Source organism: Oenanthe melanoleuca, chromosome 17 (genome assembly GCF_029582105.1).
Source record: "Oenanthe melanoleuca isolate GR-GAL-2019-014 chromosome 17, OMel1.0, whole genome shotgun sequence".
NCBI classification, from domain to species: Eukaryota; Metazoa; Chordata; class Aves; order Passeriformes; family Muscicapidae; genus Oenanthe; species Oenanthe melanoleuca.
Genome location: NC_079350.1, coordinates 6,127,893 through 6,148,441, shown reverse-complemented (window position 1 = coordinate 6,148,441; position 20,549 = coordinate 6,127,893). Strand labels below are relative to the sequence as shown.

The window sequence follows — 20,549 nt, the reverse complement described above, 5'->3', positions numbered from 1 at the left end:
ATACAGAACACAGTGCAAACAATCACACCCATCAAAATAAAAAATCTAATTAGAAATAGGCTGGGAAGGAGTCACTCTGCCTCACCACACCAGACCACACAATATGGCAACAGCAGGACTCCTCAAGAAATAGACTGGGCAGAGCTTGGGGCACGTCAAAGATGTGTCCTTAGAGCAGTGGCAATGAGCTCTGCATTCCTTAGTGAGCCAGACCTTATTAACCCATCTTTTGCCCTCACTCTGAACTCACATCAATTATGATCTTCCATTCCTTCCCAACTTAGGGCTCACCAAAATGCTGGTGAGTCTCGCTGATACCCTGGAAGAAGGAAATTTTAATTTCCAAGTCCTAAAATAGCCCATGAATCAGTCCTTTCCAATTCAGTTTCCAGAACACACTTCTGTTGTGCCACATGTTTCTGGCCCCTCGCTGATAAGTTTAACACCAATTGCCACATCTGCCTTTTTATTAAAGGAGGCATGTGGTGCCCTCTCCTGGAGGGAACCAGCCCGGGAATCAAAGCCACTCCTGCCCCAGCCTCCAAGAAGTATTTGACACCTTCCCTGTCACTCTCCACCTGCTGCTGCTCTCAGACTTCACCTCCTGCAGTTCACAGCAAGGCAAAGCATCACACTACTTTCCCCTGAGCATAGTCCATGGAGTGAGAAATCAGCAGGAGAATGATGCAAAGGGTGTAATGCCTGGAAAAGCTTTTCTCAAAGCCTTTTGCTCTAAATGTCTCTTGCAGAACATCTTGCACCTCAAACTTTTAATCAGCTGGTGTTTTGTAGATGTGACAGCTCAATATGCACTGCAGACCACTCATGCTGTGGGAGTAGGAGGGCTTTTTATCTTTTTCTAGGGTACCTGGATTTAAGGGGGTCCCAGAAATAACAACTGAGAAGTTCCAAATGTGCAGGCAATGGCACAGTAAACTTAAAATGGAATTACAAAGGGTTGGATCCACACTGAGCCAGACAGAGGAAATGGTTATGCCAGAGTAACCCACGGGGTCCCAGCTCACTGCTCAGCTAAAGTGCCCAACAGTTGTCACCCACTCCCCTTGGCCTGCCTTTAAACTGCTCCTGTACCTGCAGGTTGCTGCTCTCCTCTAGATGCATTGTTATATCAATTTTCTCTCTATATTTGCTGGAGTTCCTGGTGTGTGTGTGTGTGTGTGTGTGTGTGTGTGTGTCTGGAGAAACAGCATGGAAGTGTGTGGGAAGGGGATGGGCATTGACCTTTCTTCCATTTTTTGTTTCTTTACCTTTTCGCTACACTTTCTGATGGTGGATGTGAGCTCACTCACTACCATATCCACACACTTCAGACTTGGCTCCTTCAACTTCTGCACCTGCTTTTTCACTATGGCTTCAAAAGCGAGGTCAGGCGTGAAGAGACCCGTTCTGCATGGCAGGGGAAGGGTGGGAGGAAGCAACGAGGAAGAAGAAAGCAAAGCAGAGAAAGAGCAGGAAGGAGGAAGAAAGAAGGAAGGAAGAGGGAGAAGAGAGAAAACACAAGGCAAAATGAGAAGTGAGATTTTGGTTCATTCCATTAGCTTACTGAACCAGGTGAGCATTGCTATGGGGCCTGTGCACTGCCAAGTATCAGGAGAGTCTACAGGCAAATGGGAGTGTCAAAGGGGGAATGAGGTAGGAGCAGCTGGGCCAGTGAAATGGTGAGCTGTCAAGAGCAAGATGAATGAATGGAGCCCCCAGGGATCAAGTGATCACTTCCTGAAGGAAAGCTTCTTTGGATTGCAAGACAAAACTTCTTGCCAGTGAGCCACTGCCTCTTTTCCTAGAGGTTCACCATTTCTTTTTATCTCATTTCCCTTTCCTTTCCACCATATCCCCTTCTAAGTTTTTCTTATTCCAGGTGCAGGAAGCCTGAACAGGCTAAGACCTGCAGAGGTCAGTCACTTCCATCTTGTTTTGGCAGAACTGAACTGATGTCTCTCAGTTTCAGGGATTTGGGCTAATTACTCCACTTATAGAACACATTTCAGCTCACCTGCCTTCCCTGCAACATCAGCTTCCTCAGTAAGAATAGAAGTACCCAGTATTCAGGAAAATGTAAATGTGCTACAGGACATCCACAGCTATACAAAGCATCCATTATACCTGCAACATCAGACCCAACATAGGCCTGCTGTGATTTATAAGGAACTATTAACTTCCACTGATATTTTGTGGTCTGTGTTCTCAATGACTCCACACAGGAAGAACAGAAAATCCACAGAAACTAAAGTTACTAAATAACAGCCACGATTAATCCAATTCAAGACTACTGCACCTAAAAAAGGTTTTCAGCACTTCTTTTAACACTTCAGAGCTTTTAGTGGATGCTCTTTGTTACACAATCTGAGTTACTTCTCTTACCACGGGCTATTAGTACTTTGCCAATGCTTTCAGGGTATAACATCCCTTTGGCAAGGGAAGGGGATATTGCTTTTCTAAAGCTACAGTTTATAACCACACCTGGGGTGCCTGCAGCTAACACCAAATCCTGGGATGGCTATAAATAACCACCACTTCATGTAAATCACATATTTACTCCTTCAACCTCCTCATCTTTCACATCTCTGCAGGTAACACCTGCAAGTCCCCAAGCAATACCAGTATTAAAACACTCTTCAACACATATTAGGGGAAGTATAACCACTCTGCCTTTTAAGCATCAAAGAGTTGGAATATGCTACAGGATTTGGATTCACCCAAGGGTCTCTCTCCAGGTGCCAACAATGTCCCTTTTGAGCAAAGGAAGAGCATTTCCAAAGTTCAGTTCATATCCTCTGACCCAGCAGACACTTCCTACTAACCCATTTACCCAGGTAAGCCCAAGTTATGCTGTTTCCCCCACCAGACCTCAGGGGAAGTCTGATTTAAAAAAAAAATTTAGTCCCTTACAATACCTGAGTATCACCTGAATGACAGTATTTCGTTTTTTCATATACAAAATTGTAACCATGGCTACCAGAGCGCACACACACATACACAGAGCAATCTGAACTGAAGTCAACCATGAACACCTTAGCAGTAGGATCCAAGCTGAAATGGGATCCTTTACTTCTGAATCTGTGGCATTTCCCCTCCATCCATGTGATCTCCTCCCATCTGTGGCATTTCCCCTCCATCCATGTGATCTCCTCCCACCCTGTTGTACCCACCACCTGATCACTTGAGGAACTGCTGCCTTCAGAACAGAGGGTTTATTCTACAATTGTCAGTAAAAAGAGGAATGAAAAATAAACAATGAAGTAAGAAATAGGAAGTGAATGAAAGGATGCAATGAGAAAGAATCAATGGGCAGTTTTGAATAGCAACTGATGGATGGAGAACAAATCAAAAGAAGCTTCAGAGGGCATGAAAAAGGAGGGCCCTTCTGATCCAGTTAGCAGGTGACTCTGGATACTTGGCAGCCCGAGGGCCTGTGCTTACCTGTCAACAGGCTCTAATGGCAATTTTCTGGGTGCTTCCCACAGTCACACACCCCAAGAGAGGACAGCAGGACAGAAAAAGGAAGCTCCTCCAGCACTCTAGAAACCTGAGCAACCTCTCACTGCAGCCACTTTGCTCTCCCAGTCTGTCCTGGGGGGCAAAGCATGTGTCTGCACACCTGAGCCCTTCTGCAGAGGCTCTTGGCCCTAAGGACCAGGCACTTGTGCAAGGGATGGCAAGTGTCACCACTTGGGCACCTGTCCCCAGCCTTGCCAAGAGGGGGTGAGACTCTGTAGAAACCTCCTGCAGTGCCCATTTACCTGCACCTGAATAGCCAGTGGCGATTCCAGTCTCCAGTGCCCACCTAATCCTACTTGAGGTGCCTTTTCACCAGCACCCTGCCCTGCCTGAAGCAGCAAGTCATGGCTGAGAAGAATGGCACAAGTCATCTTATCTTGCTCTCTTTCAACCCCAACCTCAAAAACAAAAGCTGCCACATCTAAAGGCCAGAATCAAGGAAGGTTCCCACCCCTGACAGCAAAAAATACGAGTATGGAGACAAAGAGCAAAGCCTGAAGCCCTCTCTCTTGAGAGAGAGTGCAGATGGACCCCAGAGGCTGATGAACATTTCTAACTTGCTTCTTCTCAGCCATGTGCTGCTATTCCAGATCAGGATATGGACCAAACCAGCCAGAAACCAAGCCAAACACCACAGGAACGTTTCCTTTAGATACAACCCACAACTGTAAGTGCTGTAGCTCTAAATTTCAGCCCCACAAATCCCCCAAGGGCAACTCTGGGTTTAATCCTCTCACTTCTACAAGAACAGAGGGCACAAAATTTAAATCCCAGTCTCTGGCTTAGAAAATAAACCCAGATAATAAATTTAAAGAAAAATCAAGCCATAGAGAAATATCCTTGGTTTTCAAAGGAACCAGGAGTCATACTACAAAGGAGTGGCCAGGACCTGTTCAGCATGCCTCAGCTCTGAAAAATTGAGGGAGCAGGACCATAGCTCACATCCTACAGCGCTTCCTTTCTGTTTGGCTTGTTGGCTGGATCGCTCCAGGCTGGCTCTGCTCAGGTCTAGTCATGCTGAGGAGGTGGTGAAAACACCAAGTGTGGCTGCAGGCAAGTCCCTGCCCAGGTCACGATGCTGCGCCGCAGCCAGCGAGCAGGTGGAAGGTGCCAACTCCATGCTGCCTCTGGTTACCTTCTTGGTGCACTGTCTAACAGTATTGATTAACTCCGAAATGACCATGTCCACGCATTTCAGGCAAGGCTCTTTAATCTTCTTCACCTGCTTTTTCACAATGGTCTCAAAGGCCATGTCAGGTGTGAAGAGACCGGTTCTAAACACCCAGGGTGGGGACAAGACAAGGCAGGAAGGGGAGAAGGGGCAAGGAGAATGTCACAGCATTACACACACATCTTGGAGCAGGCACCATCACCAAAATCCGGGACATTTGGGCTGGGAAGTGTCACATCCCCTGGACAAGCCCTGACTGAAGTTCATTAAAAACAAGGGATGCTTGGCACTTGCAAGGAAGGAGGTGCTGAGGGCAAAATTGTAGCTAGACAGACATAGCCAGGTCACCATTCTACCTCAGCCTAGGGGTGGCAGGGGCTGACCCCTCCACAGTGTAATTGATCTCAGAGTTGTACAGGAGATGACACCTGCTCTTAAAGGTTTTCTGAATAGTTAGGACACTGACACATCTCATACCCTTTATCAAGTTCAGATGATGACTGACCAAGAGAAAGGAATGAAAATAAATCTAGGTCAGTGTTTGTTCACATCCCTGTGGGAAGAAGGGCTCCAACAGGCACCTTCCCTAGAGCAGCACAACTCAGGGTCTCAGGGCTGAATTTTCTGACAACTCCCTTCACACTGAAGGGAGCACAAACCTGTTTTATAACTATGTGGGGCTAATGGGACCCTGGTGATGGGCACACCAGTGCTTCCTCAGATCTCTAGGGGACAAGGGGCTCTGTTTCAAACAACTAACTGCTGGTTAGTGTGAAAATCAATGTTTTAGTTTTAACTAAACAAAGGAGTAGTATGGAGTTGCATCCATCTTCCTACCCTTTCATATGTAAAGGCCCAAGAAGGAGGGCAAACATGTCAAGTCACCCAGGCTTTTACCTTTTAGGCTTCTGTGATCCCACATGGGAAAAGAAAGCAAACTCACTTGAATGATTGTCCCTATTCCCAGATTCAAGTCAGAGGTTATCCCCCCCTTTGGCTGACCTACCATAACTCTGAAGTCTTCAACTCCATCTGGAAGGTCTAGAAGCATTTACAAGGCTTTTCAGCCAGAGCTCTGCCTAGTGTGTGATACGTGCCTGATACCGTGGATGTTCTTGATGGCGTAGCTGATCTCCCGCCGCAGCTCCTTCTCATCAAACTCCATCTGCACCAGGAGACAATTCCATCAGAAACTTTCTCACACTGATTTGCACAGCAGGACACAGCAGCAGACTTTGCAGAGAAGAGGTCCCATGCCAGCACTGCCATGTGACACATGAGGTATTATGGATACAGAGTCCAGCCACAAAATTGCTGTGGCCAAAGCAGGACACCCTGGACACACAAACAGCTAAGGGCCTCCATTTACAGATGGCCCAGCTGCTCTTAATGAGTTTCTTTGAGATAAAGCACTAGGACTGAAGTGTTAGATTGCTTTCTAAAGCAAATTGGTTTGCCTCACAACATTTAGCATGAGATCTTGGCAGCTGCTTTTTCAGTGAACACCACAAATTGATAGAACATTTTGTGTGAATTTAAAATCTCACACAGGGAAGAAGGCTATTTATTTCACTAGAAAGGCCTCATCTTATTCAAATGTGAGAAAAAGGAAGCCAAATGCAAAAAATACTGAAGCAAAAAGATCTGGCTCTCAAGTTTGTTCCAACTGACATTAAAAGAAAGATTTTCAGTACCCATTCTGATCAGGTTAGTGTACTTCACCATGCAAGAAAACTCTTTCAATAAGAATCTTCTTCCACTGTTAAGAGGGGAGCACAGTTTCTACACTGTTCCCACCTCTAGGCCATTGACAGGGGATAGACAGAAGTAATCCCAGATACATGTACAATGGTTTTTCCTGTTTCTTAGGTATCTATGAGTCCAACTTTAGATCTAGTCTGATGCTCAAGGAATTATGAGTTTCAGCTCCATTCCTTCTATATGAAATTCATAGTAGCTTTGACATAACATATCTGTGAGGGCATTCAGTCATTGATTTACCACTGGTGGTGTTAAAGTGATCTTTCACACTCAATTTAGCATTTAGGAATCAAGCCCGAACAATACTGTCATTTAGCTCAGAGAAAGTTAAGTTCTCTCACAAGAACAGGGACAGAGGGAAAAGTCAGCATTATGGGAAAGTCCCAATAAAGGAGACAAGTGAAAAAACGTGATACAAGGGAAAACCGTGAAACAAAGAAAAAATACTTTCTCTGAAGAGAAAGTCTGCTGATGAAAGACAGCAAGAGGAGTAAGGAGACAGACAGAAGTAGTAACATTCAACAGGAAACAAAAAGTGTATCTCAGCAGCACGGGGAAGCAGTACCTTCACCAGTTCAAAGGGGAAACGCTCATGGAAGATGCGGTTGATCCGAGCTCCTCCCGACAGCTCATAGGTGTCAATTTGGTCTCCAGAACCTTCAATGCGTTTCTCAAAGTCCACAGCAAACTGCTGGACCATCCTGAAAGAAAACCACGAGCATGAAGTAGAATTCATTGCTGAGCATTCCCTTCCAGGGAGGGACACTGAGGCCACTTACTGAAGCAGAGCTTTGGTCTTGCGAGCGGGGTCATCAGGGCGAAAGCTCTTGTACTCCTCCACCTCCTTCTCAATGGAGAGGAGCTGGCTCTGGAGCTTGTTCCGCAGCCCTGGCAGTGTGTCACGGATGTGGTTGGTCAATTGCTGCAAAAGAAGAAGGTTTAAGATGACAATAAACCTCTAGGTTGTTACTGGGAAGGGTCTGCTGCCTCCACACTACAAAAAAGATGAAAGCTCCTCTCTGTGTTCAGTTCTTCTGTGTGGTCCTAACAAAATGTTTTATTCAGAACAAACACCAGTTATGAGCTGAAGGTATTCCCCCTCCCTAGCTCCTGCCTATTGCCCCTCTTTATTCTTTACCTTCAGTTTACCTTCTAGTCTGGTGCAAAACTCTCCTCCACCCAAACAGAACTGATTCAAACCCAAGAATAAACTTACATACAAGTATTAGCATTTGCTTTTTACATGAGGGTAAAGACTGCCTTCAGATTAGCATACCACTGACACCCAACGTGGTAGTAAAGCCTTTTTTCCAAAAAAAGGGTGAAAAGGCAAGGTGGAAGGAGCCAAAACCACTCATGAGGCTCTAATAAGAGGGTTTCCACAAAACACAGCTTTGTGGGAAACTCCAGTTTAAAGACAAATATTTGAAGAAGGAGAAATAGGAAAGAGACTCTTCACTTCAGAGAGTATTTCAAGGGAGCAGACAGGGAAGCAACAGTGAATTGCTACTGTATGAAAAACACAGATAAGACGGCCTCAAAAGATGGGAAATTACTATTAGTATCACATAAATACTGCTAGGTACAGAGATCACTAGAATTTAGAAAGTATCCTTTAACTCAGCCAGAAAGACCTTGCATCCTGGCTGTATATACCACAAAACAACTACTGAATTTGAAAGTGAAAGGATAAATCAGTGCTCTGCCTTTGGTGTGCCAGCTCCATTACTGGCCTCTGTGTTTCACAGCCAGTGACACCATGGGCACAGCTCTTGACTGTGAACAGTACCTGGTTCAGTACTTTCTGCAGGAAGGGGGTTCCCATGCGATCAGCCATGTGTCTGTAGGCTGGGTGGGAGAGAAAAAACTTTCTCTCTGCAGCCAAAGCTGCTTGAATGTCCTTCTTGCCATCTATGTCCTTCTGACTTCTGTTGACCACACCAATGTAACCTGTGAGAGCAGGGTTAGAGATGAGATGGTTTCAAGGATGTAAATAAAACTCAGACTTCAGATTGAAGATACTCAGCCAGCAGCATTACAAAAGGGAGACTCTAATGGCAACACATTATTAAGTGAAATTGAAAGAGTTCAAAATTAGAATTTCCTTGAATAGCCCAGGTTCTGCTATTTTGGTATGCAGGACAAAAATGAGTATGGAATAGAGAATTAGTTTATTACTACTGTTCCCCTAACACAAAGCACACTCCAGTCTTATTTATGTCAGACTCTCCTTTTATGAGTCCTTAGCACAGGTACTTTTGCCACCTACAAAGCAAGTACCACAGCCCAGAATTATTTAATCTCTTTACTATGGCAGCAAGGGAAGTGTTTGAGACATCTTTCACAGCTTGCCTTAATGAAAGGAGGAAAGAGACAGTAAAAATAAGAGCATAAGGCTGTGTTTCTGCTAGAACTAATATCAAGGTATAAATACCTAAAAAGTTCCTGTTAACAGCATGACTGACACCTGTTCCCCAGCTTTTCTCACTTCTAGGTTAGAACAGAGATGGCTTCACCACAAGATGCAAGAGATGTTATAGGAAGAGGATGCACTGGAGGAAGAGGATAAGGCCAGGACATCTCACATAGGGAAAATAGAGGAAGGAGATCATGGACAAAGCATGAGGAAACATACCCCTACGGAGGGGAAGCAATTTGTTTTCTAATACATCTCGTGCATCAGTTCCTTCATCCATAAGATCCAGCTTGGTGATGACCCCAATGGTGCGTTGACCTATGGAAAAAAACCAAACATATTTGATCAGCAAACGACTCATGTATTATTTTCCCCTGTTCACACCGTTTACAGATTGCCCAACTTAGTTACCCAAGGGCTCTTAAAGTCACACATTACAGCTTCCATCATGTACAAGAGGCCACAAGAGCAAAACAGACAAAAATACAAGATCAGTTGTCAGTTGTATCCTGCTGAATGCAACAGCTATGCTACAGCAGAAAAGGATTTTAGTGCGTATTTTCCTAGTTCTTTCTAGTTCAAATGCAAATGATTAAAGGAAAAGAAGTCCTTCAACTCTTCAGAAATGGGGCTTAGACAAATGAAGAAAAGGGAAGTAACAAAATTTCTACTACAGCAACTGTTAACGCTCACTAATACCTCTCAAAAGAATGTTTGGTGAAGATACACCCTAAGGTAACAGACATGAGCCACAGCTACTGGGCTAATTATAAACAAAGGAAAATCAGGCCACTGTTCAGTAATGCCAGGCTAAATTAGGAGACATTTACCTTGAGGATCCACCTCCTTTGCGATCTTCAGGGCATCCGAATTGGCCAAATCAGAGTTGGCTGGGGATACTGCCAAGATGAGGCAGTTCTCTTTGGTGACAAACTGCATGAGCATGTCTCGGATCTGGAACTCGATGTCAGGGGGCTGATCCCCTACAGGGACTTTTGTCATACCCGGCAGGTCCACCAAGGTCAGGTTCAGGACTAGACACAGGACACAGGAGTTAGCACAAGAGATTGTTAAGGTAGGAATGTTCTGATCTTTCAGTACCACCTGTGGTTGAAGTGACTCCAATGTACCACAGGGATAAGAGATGCACAAACAAAAGCACACAAAACTTTCTATTCCCTTCTTGTTAAGGATCAGTAAGAATTAGTTGCAGGTTGTTTCTACTGTGATTGTCAATGATCTCACCACCTTTTCTTCACATCACTTGTTTTCACACTGATTAGGAAAACTGTGCCCTCAAAGTCCTTCCACATATGCTACACTGAACAGGAAGGGATGCCAGTACTTTGTTTTCAGCTCACAATGGACTGCAGAGCCTTCTAGAAGAGTTGGTCCCTCTGCACTAGGACTCACCATGGGGAGAGTACACTCGAAGATTGATGGGCACAGGGGAAATCCCTTTGTTGGAGCCAGTAACACGATCTGTTTCAGCCTCAATTTCCAAACGGACTTCCTCAAAATCGGTGAATTTCTTTCCTTTGCAGTGTAGGAACTCGCCATATTCTATTTAAATAGAAGCAGAGTCAGAAACAGTCACTGAAATCAGGGAAACACTCAGAAGTGTGATGAAAGCATTACTTCCTGAAGCACAACACAACAAAACACAATTGAAGGGATGAAATCTGGCAAGGGCTTTTCCAGCAGAGTTTGCAGGTTGGAACAGTAGTTACTGCAGTCACTTTTATGTGGTCAACATCTAAGATAATTCAATTCAGCCAAACATCTTCACCCCCTTAAATCACTACATTTTCAGCAGGGTTGTCCAGCTTTTAGGACTTACCCACTCATGAGAGTTACAGCTGCATAGGGAAAGGAAAATTAGGATGTGTGGGCATGGAGCACTGACTAATAAATTAAAACAAAAAAAAAAAAAAAAAAATACATTAAGAAGCATTTTGCTTCTGAACATTTAATGCATTAGATGCTAAACAGGCAAAAAGGCTGCACGTCATTTTCCCTTGGGTAAATTCTTATTTATTTTCTCCAGTGATCAAAGAAGCCCTTCCTGACTAAGACAACAATCCAGCTGCACACACAGGGGAAGGGAGCTCACATACCTGTGCTGGCATTTACCAGCTGAAGGACCAGTGGGCGCCTGGTTACAATGCCAGATCCACGTGGCAGAAAGTCCCTGAAATGAAACAGGAAGTTTTGGATGAGTGAGTGATTGTTTCCTTCCCTTTTCACAGCTCTTCTGTTTCTGTAAGTGTACATGGATTCTAAGAGAGTCCCAGCTACGAGCACAAAAAAGTTTAAGGCACAACAAAAGTTTAAACACAAAGTGCCTCTCCTTGAGAAGAGCAAGAGCTTGTTCTGAAGTAGTTTATACTCACAGCACAGTCGCTCTAATCATGTCTTTGACAGTATAGCTCCTTCAGCTGAAGTTCCAAGTTAACTAACAAGCCCATTTAATACAGCTGTCTGTATTTGGAAAAAAAATAACCTTCCATCTTTCAGAAAGAAAAAAGAAGTTGACACAGAGCCAAAGAACTAGCATGCCTCCTTTTGGCAAAAACAATTACACAAATTCACTCACACCCTGCACTTGGGGCTTGAGAAGACACCACACTGTCCCACTGAGCAAACACCACGTGATACAACTGAGAAAATAACCAGCAGCCAAAGGCTGTCTCCACACAGGGTCTCTCCTAGCTATAACTACTCAAGACATCAGTATTGGCAAGGCAAAAGCAGAAGTTTCTTTCCATATTTACAAGAATCCTGAATTTTTGTGTACTTCAAGTAATTTCAAGGGAAAGCAGCCTTACACTAACATTCTCCAAATGCTGACTTAGCAGCCACAGCCCACCAGTTCTCCTTTGCTTTTCCTTTTATTCCAATCCAAAGCTAGGCGTGCTCACTGCATCTGCTGATGACGTTCCTAGTTTGTGGCCTGGTTTTATAGTATTTGGCTGTTTATGTGGCTCTTCAAGAACCACTGAGCAGTTCTGAAAATATAATCAATTGCTTCCCCACCTAGTAGGAGAAGCATCACTTCAAAACATGTTTCCTACAGCATGAACATAGCTTTCTCTGTTAAAAGAAGCCCTGCCTACACTGGCAAGGTTCTGGCAGACAATCCTCCTTCCCTTCATAACTGTGGCAAGAAATAATTTTGCTGATTCAGGAGTAACTCTTGACTCTGCTGAATGAGAAATCTAGGGCTCTCCACTTTGAGGTCTTCCCCTTACTCCTGCATGAACTTAAGACTGATAAAGTCCATGAAGATGAGAAATGTCCTTGTTTCAACACAGCAGACAAGGCCTTGAGCAGCTCTGTCTCAGCTCCTGGTTTGGTCACTTATTTCCTCTGTAACTCTATGCAAGTTATTCTTCTACTCTGTATTTCCACTTTCTCAGCTATAAAAGTATTTCCCCATCTGTGGGAATGTCAGAATAACTTGGTAATATCAAAAACTGGAGATTAGGTTAAAGTGAAATGAGTGTAAGGAGGCACTGTACATCCTCTAACACCTCAAATAAAAGTATCACCTATTAATTACTAAGGAGTAATAGAACCTCTGATACAACTCTACCAGTTAAAATTAAATTGAAACTCATTCTCATTATTTTAGACTTTCTAGAAGTATAAAGAGGTAACTGAGGACTGCCTTTCATTTGATTTTCAAACAGAAGAGCTCTAGTTTTTCCATTCCAGTGGGATTAACCCTGGAATCCTTGAGACACTGTATCATACTAACAGTTTTCTGCTCTCTCAGCTCCATTCCTATAGATGTCTCTGGTCAATATGTGGAAAAGTCCTATCCTTGTATCAGCTAGGATAACAAATCCATTTGAGCTCCACTGAATTATTTTGAACTTATACCTGAGAAAAATGTATCCTATTACTACACATTCCTTTTCCAGCACACCAAGACAGTCCTCTAGTTATTGGTTTCCAACTTGCAGTATCAAATCTTGCTTTACTGTAGAAAAAGGACCACCTGCATTTAAAAGCATGAAATGAATAAGAAGCAAGATCCTACTCATGTTGCACTGTTTTCCTGCATCTTTCTGCTTTGGTTAAAACCCCCAATTTATCTGCTGTCCTTATCACAGCTACTAAGAAAAAAAAAATTTCAAGCTAAAGATAGACAGAAAACCTATGACACTGGGTTCCAGCACTAGTTTAAAAAGATTCAATTTATTTATTAACTCAAGTAGCTCCCAGGCTATTCCAAGGAAAAACCAACAAGTCTTCTAGAAGACAACAAATCCATAAGCCAAATTTTTTCACCTAAACCAACAATCTTTAGTGCCGTCCTAGTTCTGAGCAAAAATAAAAATCTGATCCCTAATATCAGAAAGTGAATGTGTGTTCTTACCCACAAACTATAGGGAGGTACATGCAGCTCAGCTTTCAAATCTTCCCTACTCTTGACTCCTATCAGGAGTTACAGCCAGGAAGCTTTAGTTAAAAAAACCTACAACTGATGCAGTATCATCCCACTGCATCCATGTTATTTCCTATTCTTCACTTACTTTCTCTCTTCATTCTCTTGGAAAAACCCCTTCCTCCTCCTGCTCCAGCTAAGCCTTTCAAATCATAGAAACGAAAGCTGGGATTAGTCACCTTCAAGGGGAACTGGCTGAGTGCTGAGGAGCAGGAGGAGTGGGGTGCCCTGCCTGCCCTCTTACAGGGGGCACAAACTGCTGCTGCAAATAAACCACAACCACAGAGCACAGACAACATGCCCAGCACAGTCTGAGTTCACCTCAGAGCCTGAAGGAAGAGCTATACACACACAGCTATTGCTCCAGAAAGAGCAGCCCAAAGTGATGACACCGAGCTGGAATCAGCAAGAGAACACATCAGGTAAAAACCAGCCCATGCCAGGTGACCTAGGTGGGCAAGAGCAGAAGGGCTGAACTGGTTTATTCACTTCCAGCAGGGGAGATATAAAAGAGCAAGGCCGAGGGAGGAAAAAGAAAGATGGAGTAAGTCTTCAGAGATAAAATACTATAAAGAGTGCTGAGACAAGGCAGCCTCTAACATGACACCAGAGCCTCATTACATACATCACTATACATGACTGTGCCTGAATTCTGCTACTCAGGTTGACAGCACCAACCTTCTGGTTTCCTCTTTCACTTTTTATCTTAAGAATTGTAAAGTCCTTTTTCTGTTGCTTTGTTTGTAACACACAGAAGTGCACGACAAAATTTGATTTCCTGTGCTTTAAAGCAGGCATACAACACTGTGCCACTCCTCCAGGCTAAGCTTCGTCTAGAAAATAAACAAAGTAGCAGCTAAAACAGACAGAGCTGTATTCAGGGAATATAAATACTTAATTTGCTTCGAGCTTTCTTAGCTATTGACTCAAAATTCTGAATCAAGATATTGAGGTACAAGTTCTAGCAATGCAATTCCAAGCATTTTACCAAGTTTGGAAAATTAGGTTTGGATAACTGCATTTCCCAAAACATCACTTATTGGAAGACTTATTTCTATGTATTTCACACTCACTTTTTATTAAAAACAGGCAGAGAGAAAATACTGAAGTAGGTAAATCCTTGGTCTGACCAGAGATACATCTCCTCTTCTAAACCAAGGCTACAAAAGAACCAAGGATGCAAATCTTGATGGGTCTCAGGGTGAAAGAGTTCAGGCAGGAAAGTGACCTGAAAAGGCATTTATTGTTGTATTTTGCATTGCTCAGTTCTGAAGTGCTTACACATGCTCTTGACTAGCTACCTCAGGGCAAGCACAATCACAGCATCCCTTCCAGTCTTATTACTATTTTCATATGCAGAGCTGCATGAGAGTGCAGATTTGGGCTGAAAGCTGCATTCATAATGCAGTAAAAAAAAAAATGTTGAAGGGAATCAATTTAGCAGTTACTGTAGAACAACACAGAAACAAAATCTAAACATCTTGAATGTACATTAAAGCAATCTTGATTCAACAACACATTTATAATCAGGGCACTGGGAATTGGGGTTTCCTTAATTGTTTTGTTGGTTTGAAGCTTTTAACTAAAGCCAGACACTACATATAAAAAGCCTTTATGCATTAGGTAACTTAGATTCCTACAGAACAAAAAGGTTATTAGTGGCTATTCATGACCAAAAAAAACCACCTCTGCTCTATAAACAAGTTTTAGAATTCATTTAATGACTTGCACAGTACAGAGGATTAGAAGTTGAAAGTATCATCAAAGAAAGACACTTTGCCCAGACTATTAGTAAAACGAAGGAGACTGACAAACTGCTTGTATAAATCAACATCTATTGTATGGAAAGGGAAGCAAAGATAAATGCAATAAAAAAAAGTAGGACATACACGTATATGGAAAGCTTGGGAATTACCTGAAGAGGCATACACTGAAACTTTCAAACATGTTTCTTGCGTTTATTCACAGCTGCTACACTGGAGAAAAAGTGACTGTCCATTAAAAGATGCTTAGGTGAGCTAGTTCCCTGCAGCAGGAGCACATTTGTGTCCACATACACACACAGTTTGTTCAGACCAAAGGATACCTGTTCACTCCTTTTGTCAAACACTTGATCTGATGTTTTCCTGTTCAATGAGATTCCAGCAATCTGGTATTTGCAAACCTCTCTTTGACCCTGTAGCCATGATATCAGAAGTGATAACCACAACTTCCTAACAGGGAATGGCATCCCCACTCATCAGCTCAGGCTGCAACTGCTTCACCATAGATTCTCTTCCACTGCAAATATCAGCATCATTTATTCCTTCTTTCCACCAAATCCAAGTTTTGAACCTTCTCCATCCACTAGTAATAGGTATTTCTGAACGGACTTTAAGTCAAAGATTTTTCATGCATGATTATTGTCTTCACTGAAGCAGCAGAACTCTTCAGCAGTCAAAACCAGAAGAGACCCCATGGTACCATCTCTTGTTCCATGTGGAACACAGAATTCTTGTTTTCCCTGTCTCTGGAGAAGCTGGAAGGCTTGGAAAGCTGTTTGTAGAGGGCTCTGAAATACAAATCTAGGCCTAGTCTTCACAACACAGCATCATTGCAGTGAACTGTTTGCCAGACCTTTAAGATTCTTGAATTAGAATGCACTAGAGAAGTTAAAGCCTCAATTGAAGTGACAAAACAGCAGTTTATGAAGATATTAAAGTAACTGCAAAGAACAGAAGGGAATACCAGCATCTGATCATTTAATTTCAATTTGATTTCTTATTAAACATCTATAGAAGAATAGGGTATTAAGGGATGCAATTAATCCCCAGGTTGGATTATATTAGTTTCAGAAAATTAAAATTCACACAGCCACCATAATTGCACATGGCTGTTTGTATTTTAATTCGAGTATTTGTAACTTCCTGTGTTCTGATGGTGCCCGGGGACAGCAATTCAATCAGAAATGCACTGCACAAAGCACTATGCCAATATACCACAAGAAATACAGTTCTGTCCCTATGGATTTTACTGTCTGGCTACACAGTTCAAACCTGCTTCTGCTTAAGCTTCAAACCATTTTCATCTGTCAAGGCTTGTAATTGATCATTAATCATTCTCACACATCCAGATCAAGAGTTCTACCCTAGCTCATGATGGCACAGTGCTTTACAAGAATCCCAAGCCAATCTAGGGGTACTGCTACCTTTGACATACGATTCTTTTGATCACTGTGCTCATCAACAACACTCACATCTTCATACAAGCTGCATTTTATGGACAGCTTATACATTTCTCTGAACAGCACTTCATCTCACAGCACTTGTATTTTCAAGCATGTTCTTACTTCAGCACATCAAAACAAATCCTTAACACACAGGCTGATACCTATGGGGCATTAACCACACACTACAAGTATTTACTATTAATCATACTGACTCCTAAAACAAACACCTCAGAAACAGTAGGAGCTTTGTACTTCTTGGTCACTAACTCCTGGTGCTCCTTCACAACAGACATCATGTAGCTCTACTACAAGGTGCTGCCCTTGGAGCATCTTCCTGGTCTGATGCTTCAAGAAACACGCAAGTACATTTGTAAGCAACTCCATAATTCAGATGTGGGGCAAGAACAAGGACAAATCTGCTCTTTCCCCTGCCACCCAGCAGGTTGTCAAGAGGGCTGCATTGCAGATTCAGAGTTTTCTTCTAACTTGATTGGCTCTGTGAGCTCTTCTCTTGCCTGAGCCAAAGAGTTTCTCAACTAATAAAAAGCCAGACAGGTCAAGATGAACAGCAAGCATTAAAAACAGGTGCCTTATGGCTAAAAACTTCCATCAGCCTGCTATTCTGTTTTCCTCTCCCCTAAGCTTTCATATTCCTTTCATACTGCATCGTGTGAACTTGGACACCAGTCATACAGACTCATAATCATATATAAGTCTTATTCCTAGTTAAGCCATGTTTTTTTCCATTTAGGTTAGCACCTTTAGATAACTTCAAGCCAGAGGATGTGTACTGTTTATCAGCCAATCTCCACACCACAAATATGCCTAGTCCTGACCCACAGTGAACAAAAGCAATTCCATAAGCATTCAGTATAATGTAACATCTTAGGATGCAATTGGTACTGATCACACAATGGATACATATAGAAATAAAGATCTATTGTAAGTACACTATTTTCCAGTATAGTAGCAATATTATTGTGCACAATGATTCATTATTCAAGAAAACAATTGTGAAAAATAAAGACAGGCAATAGTTCATGAGTGTCATCATAATATACACGTTAGGAGAAACAAAAAAACTAAAGAGAAGGCTTCCCACTGCCTTGTACCTTGAGTTCCTATTACAATAGTGCAGAGGGAGGTTAACACTATTGTGCTAGGTTGGAACACTTACAATTGCTTTGTTAAATAGTTCTGACCCTCAAACAGCTTCTCCAACACCTGGCCACTTCTCCCCAACATAGCTCCCCAAGTCAGCAAGCAAGAAGACCAAACAGCCTCTCAAGTGTGGGAGTTTGCTGTGCTTAAGGTGAGTTCCCAAAGACCGTCCCAGAAAATTCACAGGTGCTGCCCAAGCAGGGCAAAACACACGTGCCAGTATAAGCTGGACACATATATAACATAATACTCAATAATTGCAAACACGAGTCAAAGAGGTCAGAGAATGAAGGAGAAAGTAACTTCTGAAGTTGGTACCTTCTCCCAGTCCACCTACACCTGTTCTATTCCTTTGTGCAGAATTGCACCTGACACCAGCACAGGGACCAGCAAGTGAGGGATGTTCTGCCCGAGGTTTTGTGCAGACTGAGGCACTGAGGTCTTCAAACACGAAGCGACAGTAACTATGCTAATTCAGTGTAATAAGTGTAGCAATATTAGCCTTACATGGTCACAGCACATCCTGCTCCAGACCTGACACGATTCTCACCACAAGAATCACCTTTGCTATGTTTCCAGCACCTCTTTTACCACTGACCAGGATATGCCATGTTCTGGAGCTCTCCTGTATCTTCTTCTCACACTGTGCTCTCACTTCATTCAAATAAGAAAAATACAGTGTATTTATAGAGTTAACATATAAACTCAATAAAGCCACATCAGAAACCTACATTTATTGCAAAACACAACATTTAAAAAACCACAATGACCCCACGCCACAGGCTCTGCTGAAAAGACAAAAAATCTTTCAGGAGACTGCCCCCTCCAAGAGAATCCACCTCCATGGAAAGCTGCATGCCTGGCTGTTTGAAAGCCTACACTGTGAGTTTGGTGAATCAAACTCAGTTCCTCATGGACAGGCATAATGGTGAGGTTTGTTCCACTGACATTTGGGGTAAATTATCTGCCATGGAGGGACAGAAGTTGAATTTCAAGCTTCCACCTCAGCTATTTTATCATTAGCTTGTCTCCCCACCCTGGGACACAACACAATTACTGACCACTTATTTACATATACAGAAGTGACAGTGTCCAGTACTGCTCTGGGTAATTTTTGGTAGTGCCCAGATATTTCTTACAGGACAGGAAAAGATTTTTGTTACTGGAAGGCACTGTCATATTCGTGTGCTCTCATGTCTCTGGGAGCACCCACATGCCTTGAACATCAGAAGTGTTAATGAAAAACGTGTTTTTCCCACTCAGAATGTGCTTGTTGAGCCAAGTGTGGGCTGAGGGGGCTCAGACAAAGAGAAGGAACACCCTGGGGCAATGTTCTCTCACATCACTGATACTTCAACTGCAGTGGCCATGTTCAGATTTCTGCCTGCAGCACCTTCCTTAACACTGCTAAAGCCAGAAGGAAAGCACACAGCAATTTTTACATGAATGCTCACTTGGAAAAAGCTCTCTCCCCCACCCTTCCCCAAGCACACTAAATTCTGCTTTTCTGGCTTATCTCTCACTGCACAGCTGGTTCCCAGGAGCCATCCATAGCAGTTGGTGCCTCTCCCATCCACTCTTTCCAAATCTCCTTTCTCTGCACCTCAGCCTCTCTCCTGTACTTGCCTCTATGGACGTTGCTGGAAGCAGTAGGATAAGTTTTGCTATTGTTTATTTTCATTTGAATCCTTTGGGCTGACTTTTCTGTTTCACACTCCACTAGCTTCAGGATACATCAAAATCTGGAAGACAGCTGTGTGCATCATGCCAAGTCATGGCTGTGCTGGAGCTGCGGTGCACCAGTTAATCAAATGCACAACTACAGAGCTCTCATGGCTGCCCTGCTTCCACAGGGCAAGAGGCTTCCACGGAAGTCACAGGCATTCTTACACTTCTAGTCAATGCCCTGGGGGCCTGCCAGCATGCAGACTAAACTGGCATTGCCAAGAGCCTGCCCCAGGCATTTCTGCTGCTGTATGTCTACAGTAATTCCAAAGAAGCCAGCACACCCCAGCTTTATGCTTGGGAGACCTTACAGCAGCATCTGGCCTGACTTTCGAGGTCTATATATATATATTTATAGATGACCTGAAAGTAAAGCAGAGATATTGCTGCTTTCTTCTGATGCATTCCCTGCAAATCCATAACCAGGATTATCCCATCCAATTGACTTAGTGGCTGTACTACACAGCATAAAGCAAGAATTTCTGCTAGAAGCTGCCCTTCATCCCTAACTCAGTTTACATAACAGGGAATATAGGAAGTCCCCATATACAGTAAGGGGAGACAGAAGCTGAGCAAACAGAGTTTCTCCCCATTAGAGAGTTACACAGCTCCTGTCAAACATTTGTAGGAAACAAGGGAGTACCTTGGGAAAAGTTTCAAATACACACAGGCATTACTCTTTCTGTCAGTTTTCCATGGTCTGCCTTCTTTCTGTCTAGAAATAAAAGCTCTCCCTCAGTCAGTGCTAGAGCCTGGATAGGTAAGTGCCTTTAGGGCCTGAGAGCCTGAAATACAGAGCTGCTGGTTAACTCCTTCAGAAGGATCAGCACTGGGATCTTGCACAAGGGCACCAGGCCTATTTGAAGAGACTCAGTCCTACAGACTACTAAGAATATATGGGGTTTAGTAAAAACTCCTCTTATTTGAACCTGTTCAAGGTTCATATTTATGCTCTGATTCCTTCTGTGGTCTCATGAGCTACCTGTCATTTTTGAAAAACGGTCTCAAAATCATAACCCCTGGTCACAGCACTTCAAGTGCCAGGACTTTCTGAGGGCAGTTCAACACATTGGACTTATAATAATTTCATCAGAAAACATCACTTGAAGCCTGTCTGAAAGTTCTCAGCTTCCTC

The 20,549-nt window shown here is 43.1% G+C and overlaps 1 protein-coding gene across 3 annotated transcripts in view; it reads right to left on the bottom strand.

Moving 5' to 3' along the window:
- DNM1 (dynamin 1) overlaps window positions 1-20,549 on the bottom strand; it is a 69,859-nt gene that overhangs the window by 35,389 nt on the left and 13,921 nt on the right. For all 3 annotated transcript variants that reach the window (XM_056505257.1, XM_056505258.1, XM_056505259.1), the window contains exons 2-10: window positions 10,985-11,058; window positions 10,281-10,430; window positions 9,698-9,901; window positions 9,087-9,185; window positions 8,241-8,401; window positions 7,231-7,373; window positions 7,017-7,152; window positions 5,788-5,855; window positions 4,655-4,793 (exon numbers count right to left, since the gene is read on the bottom strand). In XM_056505257.1, the coding sequence (XP_056361232.1) occupies window positions 4,655-4,793; window positions 5,788-5,855; window positions 7,017-7,152; window positions 7,231-7,373; window positions 8,241-8,401; window positions 9,087-9,185; window positions 9,698-9,901; window positions 10,281-10,430; window positions 10,985-11,058 (1,174 nt within the window). The remainder of the gene's footprint in view (window positions 1-4,654; window positions 4,794-5,787; window positions 5,856-7,016; window positions 7,153-7,230; window positions 7,374-8,240; window positions 8,402-9,086; window positions 9,186-9,697; window positions 9,902-10,280; window positions 10,431-10,984; window positions 11,059-20,549) is intronic.